The following is a 23,411-nucleotide window of genomic DNA, read 5'->3' as shown; positions in this document are numbered from 1 at the left end:
GACGCATTTCTTGCATGATTCTGAACTCTAATATTTAAAAGAAGTGACGTTAATAAATGACTTCAATATAATCTTATCGTCTCCAAGGAGTACCTTCATTAAAAAGACTCCCTGTAGAAAAAAGATATAAATTTGGTAATAATAGTAAGACAGTATTATAAATAATATAAAGTATGATATCATCTATGATAGACATGTTATGTTTATACATAATTTTCATATTCATAAAAATAAGTCATAAATCTGATATTGGATCAACACCTATGTTAAAACTAAAATCATGGAAAACTTGAACAATCATTTTAGGTAAAATAAAACTTTACTGACATCAGCAATGTGAAAATCATTGGTGCAAAATGGCTAATGATGGCAACAGCATCACCTAACAGCAGTACTGCCTGAGTCCTTATCGGAGGATCTGAGGACTTCCTTTTTTAAAATTTTAAGTAGGCTCCACGCCTAACATGGAACTTGAACACATGACCCTGAGACTGAGTTGCATGTTCTACCGACTGGGCCAGGCAGGTGCCCCTGATGACTTCCTTTTTAATGAAGACAAACCCAACAGTCTAGGCGGTCCTCGATTCATAAACAGGCCATGTTCTAGTAAGTCTTTATTTCTGTGGACAACTGTTTTTAAGTTTCTAGTATTTTCAGTGGGGTTTAGATTTCTTGATAGCCACTGAAGTCATGCTAGTCAGAGTCGTTAGGGACAGGAAGGCTTCTTTCTAATGCATGGGCAAAGATGAAGAAAAAATTGTCTTCTTTGCTGGGCCCAGCAGTGGCCTTGGGCAAAAACTTGAGGCTACTTAATACTGAAATTTTCCTTTTTTAAAAAAATAAATCCCTCTGAAGTTACTGTCCTTCAACACAATTATCCAGTAACTTCAGATTCCTCTGAATCCTTTCCTGGAGGTTCATGGTCTACCGTTACTTCCTACAGAACTCTCCTTCAAAAAATTACTTCCCTACTTTTTAAATAAAAATGGTCTCAGCTAGGTGCTAAAAACTAGTCTTAGTAACCACCAACTTCTCAGAAAGGTATTCAGGTTTCTTAAAGAAGTTACCGTTTAACCAAAACTGGGCTGGTCAAGCTCCAAATACTGGAAAGAATGGGTGGTCCTGTATGCTAACACACTGACTGGGATCCAATCCCACGGTGAGCAGTGCTCCCTTCCTTCTCCAATTTCTTCAGCACAAGGATGTGTTAAATCAGAGGTCACAAACTGTGTCCTTCCCACTCCCTCCTCCCATGGTTCTTTTAAATTTGACTGAATATTTGGAAGCAAGAGATTTCCCATTAAGACCCTGGAAAGTAGGGACACTTGGCCACAGACAGCCAGCTTTTCCAGGGGCTGTGGCTGGGGGAGCTGACTGCCAGCGCAAGCCTCCCTGGGCCGCGGTGCCTGCCACAATCGCGTTTGAGCAACGTGTGACTCCCACTCGTGCTGGCTGTGTTACTCTCTGAGATAACTCGTCTTCAAATCAAAGGTGCAAGTTTTGTTTTTTCCATTACGGATCTTTTCATTACAATTGGAACAAGACGATGTGCACATATATGGAATGGAAACTGGGAACTGCTTATACAGAAAGAAAAAAGTCCATTTATGAGAAGAATTAGGGCTCAGAGAGTATTTAGATGAACAGTAAGCCAACTGAGTTTACCTGAATCACTAACTAGATAGTACCACCATGTGGAACAATATTAAAATGGTTATATTTTTAAAGTCAAGTAGTGCAGTCACAGAAAAATACTTTCTTCCTGATCATATTTACAAAGATTAGTTTAAAAAATAGTGGTCTTTCGGGTGCCTGGCTGGCTCAGTTGGTAAGGCAATGGACTCTTGATCTCGGGGTGGTGAGTTTGAGCCCCACACTGGGTGTAGAGATTACTTAAAATAAAATCTTTAAAAGAATAATGGTATTTGATATCTTAATAATTTAAAGAATACTCTTTTGAGAGAGATCAATTCACTTCATTTTACTTTGGTATTTGTTTTGGTAATGGTGTTAAAAAATTCAATAGTCCAAAGACAGAAAAGCGAATACACTAAGCCTATAATAACAGCAAAACAAACACCAATCAGATTGTTGGGAAACTCAAAGTAAACACGACTGTGCAGTTCTTCTTTTGCGTAATATAATTAACGATACTTTTATGGAGACTATCAAGAATATAATGGTTAACCTTTAAATCTAACCAACACATATTAATTGTTAAGGACATTTGAACAATACCATGAAAATAAATACATGGAAAAGAAAAAAAAAAAACAAACAAAACACAACAAACCATGTTTCATTAAAGGTGCAGTACCCACAATAAAAGGTTGGTTAAAACAGTATCTTGTTCTAGGATGATCAGATGGCTAAATGAATGAGAAAAGAGTTCCTGTGCTTCAGACCAAACCTTCCATTCAAATGGATGCTTGTTTTTTTGAAATGGGACAAAGGTAAGTCGAGATTCTAAAGCACATCCTGAAACTATCTGCATTTACTATAAACAACAAATTTCTGGAGTATGCTTCCACTCATGTTAAAATATGGAAATAATGTGCTTAAAAAAAAAGTAACTCAAGAGAAAGGTGAAAGGCTCACTCAGATGTGGAATGCTTTGATGCACAGTCTGACGGTTTTCATGGAACCTAAAACAATGCCGGTCTGGTATCTTCACACGAATCATTTCTCCTTTCTAGGCCTTATACTCAATGAATGATGGATGAAATAAAATAGATCCTGTGGCTGAATGCGGCGCAAGTGCATTTTTCTAGCTCCGTTCTTAAAAGGAAGTCACTTTGCTGACTCTCATCACTAATATTTCAGGAGATGAACTAATGGAAATCCTATTTTCCTAGCTGGAAGTCCAGAAGTAATAAACTCTGAGTAGCTAATCAAACTGTAGCTTCCAGGTAGTTCAGATAGCAATGTAGTACCACAGTTTCACCAGAGTAAAATCACACCAAGTCCCACATGATGTGCCCCCAGCTCAGAAGACACTACAGACACCGGTGGAAGAAGGAAGTCACTTAGGAGACCCTGTGGTTTCCATCCCATGCATATACTCTTAAGTTCTTGGGTTCTGCCAATCCTAGAACTTAGGTTCTATTATACATGAATTAGTAACATCTTACAAAATGTGACACGCACCTTCTAAATTAGTCTAATTCTTAAAACCCGATAAAAATGCCAATAAACCCAACAAAACCCAATAAAAATTCAAACGTATTCAGAGCTCACAATATCTATAGTTAATTGCTTAAAGACTATTTCATAAATAACAAGGTCAAAACAAAAGAGACAAACAAGAAAAGAAACTGAAATGCTCTTTAGATAGACTTTAAATGTTTTTCCGTTAAAGAGGAGATAAACTCATATTTGCAGTCCTCATCTACTTTTTACACAAAACAGAGTAATTTCTTCTAGAAATAAGGATATTATTAGAGTGATCTTCAGGAAGACAGAGTAGGAAGAATGAAGATGACCTAATACCCTGGTAAGGAGACTAAAGCTAAAGAACGTATCTTAAAAATGGCACTCCTGTCCCCCACCCCCCAAAACCCCCAAGTCCCCCAAAACTTCAGGTATAAAGATATTACAAACAGAGGAGGAAGAAGAAGAAAAAAACACAGCTAGGTATCAACACCCATCAGGGTTTTCAACATACAAAAGGCATTTTAAAGAATACAGATTAAATAAAACAAGGGAGTTTAAAAGCAATAATTAGGATATGGCAGAACATATGCCAAGGCTAAGACAACTCTGGCTTCTAAGTGCTCTCCTCCGCACTCCTGTCTGAGGTTCATCACACGCAAGTGAAACCTTTCTAGTATTTTATGGTGCTATGTTTGTTCTTAGCAATTACAAAGGGCAAAACATTTTGCATTCCTTACAAGCTAGTAGCTTCGCCAAACCAATTAAATTCAAATTAAATGTCACTTACTTAATCACTGTAAGTACATAAGCGTGAAATAATGGGAATTAAATTTTACTCAAATTCAACACCGAAATTACACAAGACTGTATTTCCAAGTCCATGTTATTCAACTAAGATTGTGGTAAATGTTACCACCAGAACCAAAATTCCATGGGAATGCAAAGCCTCATATTTGGCTCTGATTAATCAGACTGATCCCTAACGGTGTGCTTCTCCCCTGGTCAAGCTACATGGAATTCTGCAATGGAAAATGTTCAGCCATTTTAATGAAACCACGAACCAGGACATGCTGCCTCTCAATTCCACCAACTGGAATGATGAGCTTTCTCCTCATCTGAAGCTCAGAAGTGGTTTATAATAAAATAAAAACCCCTCCCTGATGACTTAACTTAGTGAAGTGACTACCAAGGACTAGTGAAGATGAAGTTTTTAGTTGAAAGAAAAATAAAAATTTAATGAGTCAGCATCTGTCACGCCAGACCATGCTTTGTCTCCCACCGCCCTGCCCAGACTTTCACCCCCTGTAGTACCTGAGGTGCTGACGGGACTATTACCTGTTTTGAGGCTGGGAATGAACTCTCGGCTAGTGCTGGGAGGTGGGAAGGCCTCCGGGGCTGTCTGTGCTGGAGGAGGAGTCAACTCTTCGTCACCAGAGAAGCTCCTCCGCACCCCACCTGTCATGGGCAGGCTCGACAAACTGACAGGCTTCTTCCCAACTGGCATCTTCCTCTCTAAATATCAAGTCAGACTAAAGTAAGCTTTTACTTACATGCGTGGTAAGAAAAGTGCAATATAACTAGGAAAGATTATGTTGCATAGGATACTCTGAAAAGAGAACCAACTATGCAAGGTCTGTGTTTCTGAAAACAAGGAGTGTGAGTGTGTGTACATGTGGGTGTGTATGTTGGGGGTGAATGGGGGGGGGGGTGGAGATTATTTCTGGTCTCTGAGAGCCTGGTAATCCTGGTTCCTGACTCTCTTAAACAAACAAAAAAAAAGGATATACACACACGTTAATACATAAATAAATTATATATATATATATATATATTTTAAATGTTTATTTATTTTTGAGAGAGAACATAAGTGCAAGTGGGGGAGGGGCAGAGAGAGAGACACAGAGAGAGAGGGGGGGGGGAGTGGGGGGGGGGAAGAGAAGGAGACAGAGAATCCAAAGCAGGCTCAGAGCTATCAGCGTAGAGCCTGAGGCAGGGATCAAACCCATGAACCATGAGATCACGACCTGAGCCAAAGTCAGACGCTTCACCCACTGACACACCCAGGTGCTCCTCTGGTTCCTGATTCTTAAATCAATTTAAAAAAACACAAAGCACGGTGCCTGGCTGGCTGTCAATGAAGCATGCTGACTCTTGATCTCAGGGTCATGAGTGTGAGCCCCATGTTGGGTGTAGAGATTACTTAAAAATAAAATACTTAAAAAAAAAATATAAAATAAAACAAAATGAACTACAGAGAGCATTTTGTGTGGGGAATAGCTGGCTAACTTCCTTCAAGAAAATTTTAGCTTGAGGGGGTTGACAATCCAACAGGAGAGAAAGAAGGTTTTAAAACCCGACTGCAGGGTAGCATTCCACTGCCCAGACAAGGCCAAACACTGGCTTTCAGGGAGAATCAGTTGAATAAATGCAGTATCCAGGTGGCAGGATTGTACTGATATGAAATGTGCTCCCCTACCTTCTGGTTTACAGTCTAGTCTTTTAGATAACACTTGTAATTCTTACACTGAAAACCATTTCTAAAATATAAAGCTCGTTGCCCGCAAGTACTTAAGCAATCTAGTATCTTCTGAAACGCCCTTTTGATTATAGTTTCCTAAGCAAACATAAGCCTTCGAAGACTTATACAATGCTTTCACCAGCAAAAAAAGTACACTAAACTTTGCAAATAGTGAACCACCAACATATTCCATTAGTCAGGTTGAAAGCTAAAGGATACTTACATATCTCTGGGACTAGAAATTATACCTGTTTTCTTCCAGAGTACACAAATGATTCAGGCAAGAGCAATCAGAACTTAGGCTTCATGAAATCAGGGCTACAAGATAAATCTAAGTTACACAGTACCTCCTATGTAAAATGGTCTGATAACTAAGCTAGAAGTAATCGCAAGTACACATTCAACTTGCAGCTGCCAAACCAAAATCGTGTGCAGCAATCGTTTAGGCTTTTCCTCATGTCCCACACACTCGCAAGTTAAAACGCAAGGAGGTTCTCCAACTCTCTGCTACCTATAACAGCCCCTGAAGATGGTTCAGAAATTAGTGCTGGGTTTCCTGCTCTAGAATTACTAAACCCTGAAAAAATTAAGGCTTTTCAGATTGGACAGATCACATGCATACAACGGTCTATATGATCCTCTCGGCAGAACATGACTCTATTTTCTAAAAGCACTAGAAGTCGTCCCTCTATAGAATGAACACAGATCATTACAAAACAAGCTAGAACAATGAAGCCAACCATCTATTTCTGTTTAAAAAAAAAAAAAAAGACCAAACAAAAACACAACACTACCAAAGAACACACTGATGGAGGATTTTCAGGACAAAAAGACCAAAGAGCTAGAAGATGAAACCACAGAGCCATAAGGAATCTGTAGGCAAATTTAAAAACAATAGGGTTTGTGGCCAATCTGCTGTTGACATTGCATATGCAATGGACAAATTAGGTTCATGGACCCCAAAATCTTTCTTATTGGGGCAAGTAAAGTTTTGTGGGAAAAATTTCTAATCAACTATCTGGTGAGCATTATAAAAAAATAAAAGGAACAGAGAGTACCCTCACAATGAAGACTGCTGCTTCTTCATTCACATGGCACTATATTCCTTATCCTCAATTCCAAAATCCACAGTTTTTCTGTAAAACTTTGGCAACAAAACCAGATCTCACTTGGTGATACTATTTATAATCTTTATTTGGCCCACTTAATGTAAACATTTACATATATTTTGTCTCAGAAAATGTGCCAGAGTCTGTAAGCAGTGTTACATAATATATGCTACATACTACACTTCTTTTCTAAAATCTGAAAAATTCTGCATTCCAAAACACATCTGGTCCCAAAGGTTTCTAATAAGGGACTGTGGGTTTATAGTCCTTTTCCTTCATATGTCCAAAGGACAAGTTAAAGGCATCAAAGATGATGCCTTTGCATTCAATATTGCTCTCAATATTGAGAGCTCTTGCAATGTTACAGTTAAAGAACATGTTATACATTTAAAGCTAAATTCCTTTTTCCAGCTAACCCAGAAATGTGGTACTATTAAATGTCACTATAAACTGGCATACTGATATCACTTCGTTAGTTTCTTACTTCTTCCCATGGCCCATTAATCCAAAATAATTAAACCCCGTAAGCTGGAAACAAACCCGCAAGAGTCACAGTGAGGGAGGTGTGTGAATTGTGTACCCAGTGCTCAGAAATTAGTCCTAAAAATTATATGTCACATAGCCACGGAGTAATAAATGTTTATAACACCTTGGGAAAAAAATTCTGAAATCTCTCTCAGTCTTGTCCAATAGAAAGTGAGAAGACAGGCCAAAGCAGGCTGTGCTATCCAATCTCACAGAAAGCTTAGGGATCACATGTGCTATGGTTAGTCCACTGACAAAGCTGCCTTGTGAATTCTTCCTCATCATTTCCAGATATGTTGGGGATCGCTTCCATCTGCCTGTCTGGCAATGCTCTCTAAAGTTCTTTTAGGTGAATATCAAACATGGCAAGCAGCTAGTGGGCAAAATAACTATGGGCAAATGGGAAACCTATACCTCTAATATAAAAGAGAGTGCGAGAGAAAGGCCTGGAGGTTATCCCTGTTGAATCTGACTTGGGTTCCATGCCGGGAGGACATGAGAGCGCCATGGCAGTGGGTGGGGAAAGTCTGTAGTCCCCAGTGAGAAAGGAATTATACATAAATGACGATAATCAGAAAGTAAGGGTATATTTGGTTCTTCATGCTGCTTCAGTCTCTTGGTTGTTAATGAGACAGATTAACACTTATTTGAACATATGGCAAGTCAGCTTGAAAAATCTGTTTTAGTTTTAATCCTCAAACATACTTGTTACTTTTAAAAATATCCTTACATAAAAATAATCTGATCTCAGAACGAAATATTCCATGACAAGTTTCGTGAAGAGAAAAACTTGTGGTTTCCTATGGTGGGGGACGTTGAAAAGAATCATATCTTTAGATATGATTAGAGTTATCAATGTTATCAATAGAGTTATCAATATCAGTATCAGAGTTATTAATAGAGTTATCAACTCATATGAATAGAGTTATCAATATATTTTATTATGTTATTTTGGCTATTAATGGCCATAATCATTCACTGTAAGGTAAAACATAATGTAGAAAACACACTTTAAAAAAACATTCTTAAGCCTGACTTTGTTAGCCATCAACTTGAGTTTTATGTAAGTCTCATTCTAGAAAGATTGTTTTGGTTTATGAAGGATGGGTTTCCTAGGCTCCAAGTCTCTTGTAAGTATCAAGCATTTATTTTTTTAAAGTTTAAAAAAAAGAATTAATTTTCAGTAGGTTTGCATATTATTTTAAGAACTACTTGTATTCTCTTCTTTACCATATAGGTTTTAAAATATGATGGTAATCATGTTTCTTGTCAACTAAAACATAAGTGTTTCTCATTACTGAAAAGGTTTGCCTTTTATGGCATACTGCACCTTTAAGCATAATTTACATAATGCACAGTCATCAGCTCTCGTATGGTATATTCGTTTCTGTGCAAGAAAACCATGACCCCAACTGGTTAATAACTTAGAAAATGTATATAAACACCATGTGGTGACCCACTTTTCTTATGTCCTTTGTATTGCTGGGACTTAGCCTTTTTCTTCTGTTTTGATGAACCTGATTGGCTTTCTCTTGATGCTGAAAAATAAAAGGGAAAATTGGTACCAGATAAGCACTGCAAGCATACAACTCTAGATACAACTTAGATAGATTATCTTTACCAAGGCCATTATACTTATAAAAGTACATGATGCTTTGAAAATAAGGGTGCTTGTTCCTGTAAAACCCATGATACCACAGATTCCACTACTTAATCAATAAGCACTTATTTTATATATATATGTATATATATATATACACACACACACACACACATATATGTATACCAATAAATTTTAGCTTATACTTTCAAACTCGTTAAAACAAGTCTAATTTGGTGGGTGCTCTTACTGTCGTGTCTCTACAGTCATCATGTAACCGACTACTGAGTTCACACTGCCATGGTACTCATGGTCTGATTCTGGGATATTGTTGGTGAATCTTAAGATCTTACCTGGCAACCAATCAGATAAAGGAATATTCTTGTCCTGTGAGCTCACAAGATGATTTATGTGAAATAGTCCTCTGGAGAATTGCTGATTTTTACAAAAGGACACCTTTTCTGTATACCAACTTACACTGTGATGCTGGAGGCTGTAGCTGATATCCAGTTAATTGACACCACCCTACAGGATAGAGGTCAGGGGACTCACAGTCTACCCACTGATCATACTCTTCTTCCCATCCATCAAAATGTATCCTCAAGAGACGATGAATAATTCGAGTGACTGTGGCTACACATATTAACCGTGGCTCCATGAGATCTACTGCTTCTAATTTCATTCCTACACGAAATCCGTGATTTGGAACATCCTGACATGGAGAAGCACAACAGGAACACTGGTGAGAAGAAGTATGCCCGAGTCCACCATCACTAAGAAACAAAAGCAGCGACGGATCCAAATAACCTAATTTAAACCAAAAAAAAATCGCAAATTCTTCTCTAATTATTAAGGCATGTGAAGGTGAAGCATTTCAGAACTAGTCAGGAAATGTATTAATTTCTGTTTTACTCAGATTAAAAATGAAGCAAAGTTTGAAAACAAGCTTCATTTCCTAGGTAAAGAAAATATATTGTTCTGTTTATACTAATCTCCATTAAGAAGTTCTAATATAAAGCAAACACATTTTGACCAACAATGATCTGCATTCGTGAGGCATCAAAAAAATTCCACATAATTATGCCATTATTTAAATTTACCTTATTAAATAGTTTTACTGGTGCTGCAATGGAGCCAGTTTCCCTGAGGTAGTCAAACCATTTAAAAGGAAGTTTTGTGTAACCTGAAAAAACACACCTGATTTAACTGGCAGTTCATTTAAAATTACCATCATATTAAAACGTAGATATAAAAGGTTAACTCAGTACACACTAAAATCTCGGGACTTTAGATTATATAATAAACTTTAACTCTTGCACTCACATTATTTAATGCAATAATTCCTCCATGTTATAAGGATTTCTTCTTTTTCTAGACAGACACAGGTGCACCTACTTACCCAATGCAAGAGTGTCTCTCTCCTGTCTACCAGAAGAATTATAAACTTTTGCTTTTGTAATCCTACGCTTAGGATAGTCTAGCATTTCATATGTCACAGTGATATTTTTCTGCTGGGCAAACGCTATTTTATAGGCCTCTGTTTTTAGTTTTCCCCCCTTCTTTTCTGAAGAGAAAAACCCAACGCTCAGATACTGAAATTAGGAAAGTCACTAGTTAAGACTTGAGAGCTATTTAAGGGTATGCCTTTAAAAAAAAAAAAAAAAAGCCACATGGTATTCTAAAGATGGAAACTTGCTTTCCCTCAAAGGCTTTAGCCTGTATCTATTTTTAAAAAACGTTTATGTATGCCATAACCTACATCACCATCTCCACAGGGCTCGAGAATACCAATTCATATTACAAAATGTACAGATACACAGGAAAAATTCTATACTAATATAATTTATCAAAGGTAGCTAGAATATAGTGCTTTATGTGTGTATAGCACCCCACAGCTCTTGTTATGTGTATGTATGTTTGCATACAGGAACACATGTAATATGTCCACACAGCAAAAAAAAAAACCCAGGGCTGTGTTAAATGATGTAAATAGATACCACGTAAAAAGAAGGCAAGGATAAAGACCCAGCGTTCACATTAGGATGAAATACCTCTAGGTGGAGTAAGTTCAATCATGTTAATTTCACAGAAACCAACAGGGAAAATAGAAGGGGAGGTTGCGTGATAACAGAACCAGTCAGATCCATCTGCTGCTTCTGAGCCATCGATCCCAATCATCAGGAATCCGTCAGCCAGCACCTTTCAAATTAAGAGAATTTCAAGTATTTGAAATTAGACACCACTATTGTAAAAGTGATCCTTTAAGTGACACTCTACAAGAAATGAAAATCTACCACATAACGGTCTCCTCACTGCATTACGCTAGCAACTCGAACGGGAAGAACCTATGCGGACTGCAGTGTGCACCAGCAACAAAAGCAGGGTTACACAGAGTGACCTCAGAGGCGTAGGAAAAGCGGTGCCTTTGCGGATGGCTGAGGTGCTGGCTGCTGTGGCCCATGAAACAGGGCTGAGTGCTCCTCTCCGATTTAACCGTCTAGTCTCAGCGCGGCTCTGCGTCCTACTCGGTAACTCTACTCCTTTCCTTCTGATTTCGCAGAGGAGTTTTTCCAAACCTTTTCTACCTTCGTCAAGCTTTCACTTTCCCTCTCCTATGCTACAGATACCCACGCTCCCGTGTGACAGAAACGAAGGCCACCCCGTGCAAGGGTCCCCATATTCCTTCTTTGGCACCCCTGACTATTTTAAGAGGTAGTACCCCACCCCACAAAGTAACTTTTCCATCTTGTGCTATTACCACTGGTACCTGGCTCCAAAAACACTATCTTGTATAATCTAACGTCTCCCAATTTTCATTGCATTAAAAATATTGAAAAATATTTAATTTTGAAACAGTTCACACTTACAGAAAAGGTACAAAAATAGCACAGTGAACTCCTATATACTTCACCCAGAGACCCACTTCAAGGTTTATACTATGTAACTCTTTGCAGTCTGATTTCTGTCCTGATCCTGCTAAAATGCCAAATTTCACTAGTGACCTAGTTTGTCAAATCCAGAGCCTTTCTCCCAACACTCATCCTCCTCAAACCTCAGCCTCCCTGAAATATCTGATATCCACTGACTACTCTCAACTTTCTGCGACGTTTTTTCCCAGACTCTCATTACATTACAGTCTACTGCCCGACCTTCTCACCTCTTCTGATTGGTGAGGCTTCTTTTGGTAGTGTCCTTTCACATCCAATCCTTACATTTCTGATATTAGCCCTTTTCTCTCTGTTTTGCTGAGATCACCCACACCCAGTGCTTCAATAACTGACCTCTACACCCACAATTCCTCCATTGAAGTCAGGAGTTTGTCTCCCTTGCAGGGTCTCAGTCCTGCCTTTTCCCTGAGTGCTGCACACGCCCTCTCAGAGTCCATGCAGGCTGTCAAAGTCACCTTCAGAGGTAAGCAAGCACCAGACCCCACAACTCCCCTTAATGTTAGTTCCTCTCTCTGTGCCATGAATTCTGTCTCCACTGCACTGTTTGAGAGCACTGCTTTCAGGCTTCCTTTTCGGACATTTCTCCTCTTACACAGTTTAACTTTCCTGTGTTATGACCTCTATTCACGCCAGAAAGCTTCTCCAACTCACCTGTTCACCAGAGAAAGCTCAGATGGTCCGACCGAGTATTCAAAGCCTGCATGCCTGGTTCTAAATCATCTTTTAGTCTCTGCCCCCAAGTGCCTTTTTTCTAGTGGTTTCTACTATAGTGGATATGTATAATAACTTCCTCTTCCAGCTTAACAGCTCTGCCTATCCCTTTGGCAAGAGCTACCTCCATTCAGCACGGATTCTTTTTCCAAATACAGCTGACTGGGCTGGGGGCTAGTATCTAACCTTTAGGGGACGAAGCCAAAGGCTGGGCTCAGCTAGAATCTCTCGCAGTAATTACCATTAACAGACATAGAGGCTGTTGTCAAATCATGGGTCAGAACTGGACCTGAAAGGCTGTGATACAGGATGGAGCTAGCAGCCACACAGGGAGACGGAGTGAGAGGAACACCAATCACAAGAGTGAAGGAAAATGGCAGAGACTCAGAGCAGGAAAGAGGTGGGACAAAGAGGCCCCAAGAGTTGGGGAGAATAACACTAGGTTTACAGCTTTCCAGTTCTTATCCCTGTGTCCTTGCATGTCTGTCTGTGAGACCGCCATGTCCTTAGGGTAACTTTCTTAGAGCTAACTTGCATGGGTCTCTGTTCCTGATGAAAGAAAAGCCTTGACCACCATACTCAGTATGACTTGTTTGATGTGTATTGTACGAACGACTCAGTCTCTTCCTAAACCTGGCCTGTGCTTTCCTATCTCGATGCTTTTGTGCACATTCTCTTTCCACAACAGTTTCCTCCCTGCATCTCTGCTGGGCTGTTTTTCCCAACCTACAAGGTGAAGTTTTCAAATAGCCTCCCTTCTATAGAGCTTTCCCTGATTCCTCTGAGACAATGTGCCCTTTTATGTGAATCCCAACAGTATTGTGTACATGTAAGTCATAGTCAATCCTGTATCAAACTTATTTTTATGTATCTTACCTTGTTCTACAAGACTGTAAGCTTTTTATTTAGAGTCCAAACCAAACCTAGTGTGGCGAGCATGAACTAAGTAATTCCCGCACGAAGTCTGACGCTCTACTCACTGGACGCTTCATTCTCATTTCATGGAACAGAGCATGGCATAATGGGCGGGTTCCCAAACCTGACTGTCAGAATCACTTAGACAACTTTATCATTTTTAAAACAAATACATTATCCTGTGTAATACTTCTTGTGATTCCGCTCGAGTAGGTCTGGAGTAGGTCTTGGAAATCTATGTTTGAAATCATACCAGGTGACTCTGATCACTGGGTCAGGTAAAGAGGAAGAACAAAAACTTGGAGCCGGTTTGGTCTAGCTGTGTGACCTTGAGCTCAAGTGCCTGGGACACGGCAGCAACCATAACTGTTTTTAATTCTTTTGGCTCAAGGCTTTAAACTGTGCTGAATGCAAATCACAATTTAAGCTCCACCCTTATATAGGTAGACTCTGGACCAGTGGTTCTTAACCATGGCAGAACTGGAGAATTACCTGGGGACTTTTAAAAAATGCCAACGCAAGGGCCCCCCACCAGACTGATGAAATCGGAACAGGGTGGGGTAGGCATTTAAGAAGTCTGGTCACCTGTATTTTTTTAAGTTCCCCAGGGTGTTCTGATGCCTACTGAGAACTGAGAACCACTCTTCTAGACCTTTTCATAAACGCAGCTTCAGAAGAGAGAAAAAAAGAAGAAGTAAAGTACTACCAAAAGAAGAAAAAAGGCACAAAGGGAAAAACAGTAAACTGAAGATAAATTTGGCCTTGTTGCAATTCTGTGTTGGAGTAGCTTTGACCAGAAGTAATTTAGATAAATATTCTTCCTCTAACTCAGGATACATATTTCCATAACTAGAGGCAGCAGACTCAAGATGACAATCTTGACAACAAGCTACATAGAAAGAGAACCACTGATAAGAGAACTGAAATTTATTTCAAAATTACTACCAACCCTCTCCCCAGTGAAGACCCAGATACATACATTTTATGTCAAAATGAGTATGTTAAGGGCCTCCTTCTCCTATTACCTTAAACCCGGTTCTTACAATTGCATTTCTATACTTTAAAACCTATTGTCTTACCTTTCTAATAGTCGCGACACATATTGTGGAAAGATTTAATGGGTCTATAGCTTCCAATTTCATTCCTTCCTTGAACCATTCCCCACTCTGGTCTACTTCTTTTACCTAAAGAATTACATGAAAGCACATCGGCTGTTACAAATGTTATCATTTTAATAATAAATATTACCACTTTGAAAATGTTTACCAGATGAAAAAACCAAATGCCTTCTCCTACCTACCTAGTATTGTAACTCAAACCTCCGTCGGAGGATAGAGAGAGTTCAGGCAAATGGACAGAATTTAAGAATAATTATAATCAATAGTTGTGACACCTATGGATCACAAGGTCTTAATCCTTTTAAGTGAACAAATGTAATTGTGATTTCCGTAATGTTAGGAAAAAACCCACAACCCTCTTTCAAACCTAATTTACAAATGAGGGTTCTTATAAAAACTTCTTACCTTAGCAAATAAATGTGGTGGTGTATCAAAATGTCCATCCTGTTTCTTTGTAATATCTACAAGGAAAAGTTACATACTAATCTGTCAGCATTTGTGAGAGAAGACCAAAAACCACGTTTCTTTGAAGGTTTCAAACTCACAAGGTATGTATATTCTAAAACATGGCAGAAATACATGCCTTCTACATTTATGGTGAAAAATAATTCTTTAATAGAATGCTCTCTTCAGAGTACATGTGCTATGAAATACGCTCAGCCAATTAGAATGCTTGCAATTCCCTAGTGAGGGAATCACAGCTTCAGAAGTATGTTTTAATGTGTTCAGTATTAGGTCTAACCACATATAATTTTGCTATTTTGATTAAAACTGAATGCAAATGGAAAGGCTACCTTTGGATCTTCCAAATGGGCTGGATAAGAAAAGTAGAAGAGAACAAAATGTAGTTGTGACCAAAAGTGCATTATATTTTAATTGAGAACAAATGGAAGGAATATAAAGGAGTTAGCCGGGACACTCATATTCTGGTGTGAACATCCCCTAATTAAGGTAGAATAAGCAGCCCAGACAACTAGAATGCTATTTCGGATCTTTGCTATTCTGTAAAGAAAGATAACCACGGTAGTACAATTCAGCCTCAATGATGTTTTCAATAGGCGGGCTTGTGACAGGTGCTTACCAGATCTTTTGAATCGATGGCCTATGCTTCGAGACCAACCAATATGATGGATTAACGGGCTGTGCATATGGCACCAGAAGTCATCTGTTCTGTCTTCACTTTCTTCGTACACTAGTCTTAATCTTCCTCCGATGACACTTTCCACCACTGCCACTCGTGTGCGACACAAATGCCTCTTGTCAACCACTTCTACTCTCATGCAAGGTTTGAAAGGATACTGCATGCTCTCTGAAACCTTAAACAAAAGCAGACAAAAACTGTTCGGAATTCATGACAGAACTCTACAACTGATTTCAATTTTGTACCATTAAAAATACTGAGTGCACTCGATATTTAACTAGATCATCTGGCTCACTAAATGAAAACAATTCCTTTAAAAACTTCCAGGCTATTCCTTTTCAGAGCTCTCAATTGACACTTCAGTCCTTTCTAAGATCCTGTCTTTACCTTCTGTGAGAAATCGGGAGGAAGTGTTTTGGCACCAGTAAGTCGTTTCACTAGAAAAGCTTTCCAGTTTGTATACTTATGCTGAATAGCTAAAACAAAAGAAATAACCAGTTACACTTTAGCAAAGAGCAGAATTGCTTCATAAACTATTTTTAAAAAAATAACAATTTCCCCCTGCAATTCAGAGCATTAAGGTTATGAAGAAAAGTCACAAAAATAAAGAAAACGAGCATGTTTTGCCATCAGAGAAGTTACTTAAAACCAAAAATGATTACTTTAATTTCTGTATCACTTGAATGTTACTACGTGTGACACTGCATTAAAGTACATATGTTTCAATGACAGTGAGGGTAAATAGGCCACCTACTTCTGGGAGGGACGAGAGGTTTGCCACTGGCTGCACACCAACCAACGGGATGGATGTCAGAACCACAGATATTGCACCAGAAGTCCAGCCCAGAGTCATTTTCAAATCCTTCATATCTTAAAAGGGCATTGTAACCTGAAACCAACAAATCAATCACCACACAGTAAGAAAAATGGAATGGGATCAAACAGGACACAGCTGCTGGTAGTGGGTGTCAAGTGTCAGGGTGCACCTGCAACAGAACCACGTGCAGGGCGCGTTAACACACGGAGGGCTGGGCCCTACCCCCAGGGATTCTGAGTGAGTCGATCTTGGGTAAGTCTGAGAACACGCATTTCTAACAAGTCCCCAGGTGAGGTACGATGCCAGTAGTTTAACTGTTTTCAGACATGGCTTCCCCCCTTAAATATTGAGTTCAATTTTACCCATAGTTTCTTAAATTTTCTAGAAAATAAATTCTTAGTGAAAACAAGGGTGGGAAAGTCCTACTGGAATATGTAGTTTTGAAAATAAACGAAAAAAGGTTATGGTTAAGTTAGGAAAATCTTGTCAAGACATCATAGAAATCCAGTTGAAGTCATTTCAAAGAAACTGCTTTGTCCAGCTGATTAGATGACCAATTATTTTGGGATGATTTGGATGTGGCTACCTCAAGAGCCCAAATTTTTCTGTCCTATTTATCTGGAAACAGAATGTGAAAATACTAAGTAAAAAAGTTCAATAAACACCAAAGAAAATATGTGAAATGACTTATTTCTTAGGAAGAACAAAAAGTGTATGATATATCCTATTTATAATTTAATAAACCTTCTGTTGGCAACATTACAGTTTAATTTAAGGCCCTCAGGGGAATAAAAAAGGCCCAACAAACTTATATTCCAGGCAGGGAGCTCAGTTCAGCAGCATTTTCACGTGTTAAGATCCATGGAGACAATTTATAGCATTAAACCTTTAGTTTCAAAATTCAACAATTTACAACATAATTCATGAGTTTGCCAACTGTTGCCGAGCTCTAGTTCATGATTAACATCAGGCTCGATTCTAAAACATCATTAAAGTGGCTTAAAATAAGATACATGGTGCAATGAGATAAAACAGAAATGTAAAATTGGAGATGGAAGGTAGAAATAATTCCTGGATATTAAACGCATTGATCTTTAGAGCTATTTAAATGCAACTAGCTTAAACATCTAGAACAGAAAGATTATGTTGTTTTAAATTATAGTATAGAGAATAATGCAAGATTTAGAGAAGGCTTAAACAGCCGGGGGAATGTTTCAAGGGAAAGGTGGGAATTGAACTGGGTAATATATTATGTGCAAAGGCACAGAGGTGACAATGTGTTCTATGAGGGAAGAGGGAGAGAACTAGCCTCATCGGGACATAGACAGCATTTATGGTGGGGAGCAACCAAAAATCTGGCTAGTGGTCTATGGTGCAACTCATCAATAACTGTAAATGCCAACCATCTTGATCCTTTAAGGACAAAGAAGCCATCAGAAGTGCTCGAGCAGAAAAACAGAAGATCATGTTTAGTAGATCAAGGCTGTCAGCAGTACATAGTGAGCAGTGGGCAGGGTGTTTGGGGGAGAATGGCTGGAGAGAAATAGGAAAAGTAGGATGCATGAGATATCGCTCACTAATTTAAGGACAACTTCTTATCTTTTGAATGGCTGTGCACCCCCACACGCCTGCCTGCCATAAAGTGCTACAGTGCCCCGAGCACCTCATCATAAAGGTAGTCCGCGTTTGGCAGATATCAGGTCATGGAATAAACTAGGTTTTACACTTCTGCACATCACTGTGCATCATCTCTAACACAGTAGACACCTAATGCATTTATGTGATGAGCCAGAGGGTAACAAGGACTAGGGTACATGGAAAGCAGTGGGGGTGAAGAAAAAGAACCTAAGATGTATGAAATTATCAACACTAGTTTACTTTTGGGTTATGGACCTTACCACTTTTCTTAGCACTTCAGGTTTTTGTTACCTTTCAAAGTATTTCCCTATACCAGAGGTTGGCCCACAGATCTGGTCTACTGTCTGACGTGACGTGTTTTACACTCTGCCATCTAAGAATGGTTTTACATTTTTACTTTTATTGGTTTTACGTTTTTAAATGGTTGCATGTCTTGATACATGACAGTTCTATAAAATTCAAATTTCAGTGCTCATAAATAAAGTGTCACCAGCTCACAGCCACGCCTATTCATTTATGTATCGCTATGGCTGCTTTCATGCTACAACTGCACGGCGGAGTAACTGTGACAGAGATTGTACTGCCCACAAAGCTAAAAATATTTACCACCTGGCTTTTATAGAAAAAAAATTTTTTTTGCTAACCTCTGCCCTGTTATCATATTTATTATTTATTTGGCAACAATTGCAAAATTTACAAATACGCTTTCTTAAAAGTTACAGATATAATTGGCATTTTCGGGTAAATTATTACATGTGCTTTCACCTGCTAATTTTACAATTCCAGCAATCCAGAAGACTTTGGTAGGTAGGCTGCAGTCTGTATTGGGAACTTCTACTCTCACATTTTCTGAGATATCACCCCAGCAGGTCCCCATAGGTGCCTGTCATATAAAAATTATTCAATTATCATCTTATTAACATAAAGCCTAAAACACGTTATTTAAAATAAGCATTACCATCAATAACGGAAATATTAAATTAAAAATGCCATTTAATTCATTCATTTTTCTCTAAAAATATAATTGTTATTTCCCTTTTCACAGAATTCTTTTGGGAAAAAGCCAGTGTCAGGGGCAAGCTCAAGATGAAGAGAATTCACATATATTAAAATAGATCCACATTAACTTCAAAATCCAATACTGTTCTAATATAAGACTTGAACAGCAATTTTTATAAAAGCTGAATCACAAACTCAACAGATTTCACAGGATAAAGCCGATTTAAGAAACTTGTTATTTTTAATATACACTCAATGAATGCACTTTACCTCAATCTCTAATTTTAAAGGATCTGGCTAACGAGCAGAAAGAAAAATAATTCCAATCAGCATGTGGTTTCTATTAACAGGAGAAACAAAACTTATCTATATTTTCAACTTAAGTTAAATTCGTAAAACAGAAATAGAGTCTGTTAAAACAGGTATGGCAAAAACATTGGCTAAAGTTATTAAAAAAGGTGGAGTTGAAGAGTTTTTGGAGCTGCATACCGTGGTAAATTGTCAAGTAACTTATTATTTCTAAATTTCTCATGCAGGAATTACTACAAACAAGAGAAAACTTTCAATGTTAGAACTGGTAATCATTAGCCTCCACACAACATGGTTATGATGGGGACTCAGGAAACTGATTAAAAGAGCATCATGAAGAGACTTTCCCAAATCTACCATGTTCCCAAATTATAATTTCCATTACATTTTAATCCTTACAACTTGAGGCCATTTACAATTATTTGAAGTTTATGCAATAGCTAATTAAGTCAAATAAGTGAATTTAGGAATATAAATGCTGATAATATTAAATAGTCTCTGTGGCCTTGATAATTGGCTCCTCATTAAATACAACTTAGAACCCTGAACACAGAGAAAAGGACTGGGTGAGGTTATAAAAGACCTGATAATATGAACAAATCAGGAAAAGACAAAACAGCTTCAGAGCTCAAAGATGACTAAACAAAGACATCTACGAGTTACACGATCTAGCCAATTTGAACAGTGGGCAAATGTCTTCCATGCAAGGCTTCTTATACTTTGGTAGATGCCAACCCAATAGGAGGATTAGCCTAAAACAGTACTCAACCCCTATCCTCTCAACAGTTCTGACGTTTCTGAAGGAGAGGAAGAAGAGGTCAAATTAATACTGAACTAGAGTAAGTCTGGAAACCAAAGACAGAATCAAATTATGGTGATTACTTTAAGTAGCAAGCAATGAATATACCTTAGTAACTTGGAGACAGTGGCCTACCTCAAATATTTGTGATTCTGGAAGAGTACATGTAAACTATCTCCCTGAGCCGTGCAAAAATAAAACAATACATCCAATACGACTACCTCTTGCTGCTGTTTTTGAACTGAAAGACTGGACTCTTCAGGTTCTGCTATCTCCCCCTATATCATTCTAGACTGTAGGGCCATCCCTATTGCCAGCAGATACGATCAGAAAAGGAGAGGCTGGAAGGATGATAGGTAACGTGGATTAAGCTACGATATAGTAACACCAAGACCATGTATTCATTTCTGTGAGGAAGAACCAATTAGAGCAGATAGATGCAGCTAAATGTATGCACTAAATTAAGGTAGGGTATCAATCCCTCTTTGTTTGGCTGCCAAATCTTGTGGAATGGGTTTAGTTTTTGTTGAGAAGAAAGAAGCATGGTTATGCCGATAAGCTGGGGGTGAGGTTGGCACACTGTTAAGTGAATTTGGCATACAGCACTCCTCTTTGAGCTAGATATGACAATGTCATACCAACTTTTTTTTTTTTTTCTCAGCCTTAACAATTGTTTGGAGAAAATAACTTTTAGTTACATTTTATTAAAGAAGATGAAGTGTCAATATATTGCTCACTTAAAAAATAGGTTAATATTCACTTTATTGGGGGATATTATGTTTTTGTCCCTACAGTCTGGATTGGTATAGGAGAAAGTAGCAGAAAGTGACATTTGTTCTTGCCTGTAAGGTTGTGGTTCTGCTAGGCCCTCTTAAACCAATCCATATGGTTCACTCTGAGAAACAAAACACGAAGAAACAAGAACAACAAACAAGAGCACCATAGTTACTACTACATAGTGTGTGCTCAATGTGTTGATATGATAAGGTAATTTCATAGATATATCTGCCCTTTTGTTTAAAATGAATACTCTTAAGTGTGGAAGACTAAATGACCCAGGGCTTGACAGCCATCTTCATCCAAGTCATCTGTCTTCTCTTGCTGGCAGGAGGGATACCTCTGAAAGTCTGGATTGGCATAGCATGAACTAGCAGAACCATAATTTACAGGTAACAACAAATTTACCTTCCAGACTCAGGACGAGAGGTCCACCTCAGGCTCCTCCCAAATCAGGAAGATCTGCTTCACCACTTCCTGCTCCAGGGCCACTCGTGAGGGCTATCTGGGAGCGACTCTCCTTCCCTGCAAGGTAAGCTGTCATCAGGTCCTGCAGGACATGGCCAAATCCACATGCTGAGGGCTCCCCAGCACAAATGAATGATAACCTACACCTGACTGTTGTCTGTCAAAAAACAATGGAGCGGGAAGTTTTATTTTCTGCACTTCAAGAACATTCCCAGATAGGCCAACAGCCCAGATGGCTAGTATTTAGACTCTCAGAGGGCTGATACACTGCCCATATATGATGTTTTATGGCAGAAATACAATTTCCCTCCACAGAACTGCCAACCTACTTTGATAACCGCCCACAAACTTCAACAAGTGGGCAGACGTTAGCCCTGAAATTGCACATAAGTAACCAAGAAAGAATCTATCCCACTGATGGATGATATGGCAAATGTACAAAAAGCCACCACTGAAACATCTTAAGACTAACAGGCATGTGATTATTAAAGTTCATCTAGTACAGAAAGATGAAATACTGTTTGGCCAAAAAGGGGAGAAAACATTACTGGAAATTAACTGGAAGGAAATTAGAACTCCTGAATGCTGCTTGTCTGGAATTGGTAGGAGGTCGAAACAGGAAAAAAATTGTTCCCTCTTTCTCCAGAAAGTCCACTCACCTTTTGATTTGAGACCAGAATCTACTCTATGAGGTGGTGGCAGCAGCTGAGGGAAGGGTGCCAAGAGTATAAAAGGAAAATGGGATGCGTGGGGTAGAAGGTTAAGAATGGGAGAAGGCTATGAGTGTGTGAAAAGGGGTAGAAAGCAGTGACTGCTAATCTGAAAGGCATACAACAGTCCACAACTTAAAAAAAAATTATTAAACCAATACTGTTTAAGAATCAGGAGATCCCAACAGAAAAACAAGAGCCACTTTAGAAAACAGAGCAAAATTAAAATAATCTAGATTCTTTAGGCTTTCTTTAAAACATAAAAAACAGGTGAATTTTATAATACTAGAGCCCCCTGCTTTCCTGCAGAAACGCTACTTCGTGGCAACACCCACGACAGCTAAATCAGATGGAGCGCTAACAAGTACTGGGAACACACTGAAGTTTGATTTCCAGTAGGAAGAAATTCTGTGATCCCGGGTGACATACTGAAGACTCTAACTTCAGTTAAAACGGACACAAATACTGGTCTCCAACTTTCAGGTAAGTCCTGGGTATGCGTAGTCAAGGCCAGGGAAAAAAGTCAAAAATAATTTTACTTGAAATGGATTATTTTAACTAATAAACACATACTTGAGAAGTTGAGAAGTGGATTATGAGTTTTTACGGTAAAGAAAAACTACCGTTGCTGTTCATACACAAACGAAGGACTTTCGCTTTTGACCTTAAAATACAAAAATATGCTTGTGATATATATTGCAAAGAAGTGTGAAGAAACACTTGTCTTCTCAAAACACCTGGCACACAGGTCAGGCGCCAGAGGATTAGAATAGAACACGTAAGTAATAGCAGGAATATCTGTGGAGGCAGGATGAACAAGCATAGTAAGCTCAGGTTTAAAGTGATTCCACGTATGTGTACAAAGGACCTTTTATTAAAAAAATCAAAACTGCAACTATTTTCAAGGGAGAAAAATGTAGGATGATTTTTGGTCTTAGTAAGGAGTCAACAAGACACCAGAGTACACAGTCCGGGTATCAAACGAAAGAAATCTTAAGTCTGTGAATATGTGTCTGAAGGACTGTGATGTATATGTTTCACGACCACTTGGGATTAGTGCATTTTGGCTTGTGCTGTAGTGTCTAGGAAAGGAATGTGTTACTCGATTTTATAAGGCAGATAATGGGAAACAGCACTGCTTCAATCTTAGACTACA

The 23,411-nt window shown here is 38.6% G+C and overlaps 1 protein-coding gene across 18 annotated transcripts in view; it reads right to left on the bottom strand.

Annotated features, from left to right (window-relative positions):
• Positions 1-23,411, bottom strand: part of MBTD1 (mbt domain containing 1) — a 71,446-nt gene that overhangs the window by 3,579 nt on the left and 44,456 nt on the right. For 14 of the 18 annotated variants that reach the window (XM_060646429.3, XM_060646431.3, XM_060646430.3 and 11 more), the window contains 11 exons: positions 18,959-19,076; positions 16,493-16,627; positions 16,126-16,214; positions 15,679-15,913; positions 15,003-15,058; positions 14,559-14,663; positions 10,957-11,104; positions 10,006-10,088; positions 9,383-9,617; positions 8,766-8,843; positions 4,489-4,665 (listed from right to left, as the gene is read on the bottom strand). In XM_060646429.3, the coding sequence (XP_060502412.1) occupies positions 4,489-4,665; positions 8,766-8,843; positions 9,383-9,617; positions 10,006-10,088; positions 10,957-11,104; positions 14,559-14,663; positions 15,003-15,058; positions 15,679-15,913; positions 16,126-16,214; positions 16,493-16,627; positions 18,959-19,076 (1,459 nt within the window). Of the gene's footprint in view, positions 1-4,488; positions 4,666-8,765; positions 8,844-9,382; positions 9,618-10,005; positions 10,089-10,956; positions 11,105-14,558; positions 14,664-15,002; positions 15,059-15,678; positions 15,914-16,125; positions 16,215-16,492; positions 16,628-18,958; positions 19,077-21,485; positions 21,603-23,411 lie in introns of those variants that run through there. The other 4 variants (XM_060646433.3, XM_060646434.3, XM_078437326.1 and 1 more) reach the window with 3 other exon arrangements.

Source organism: Panthera onca, chromosome E1 (assembly GCF_046562875.1).
Source record: "Panthera onca isolate mPanOnc1 chromosome E1, mPanOnc1 haplotype 2, whole genome shotgun sequence".
In the NCBI taxonomy this organism is placed as follows: Eukaryota; Metazoa; Chordata; class Mammalia; order Carnivora; family Felidae; genus Panthera; species Panthera onca.
This window is presented reverse-complemented; position numbering and strand designations above follow the sequence as displayed.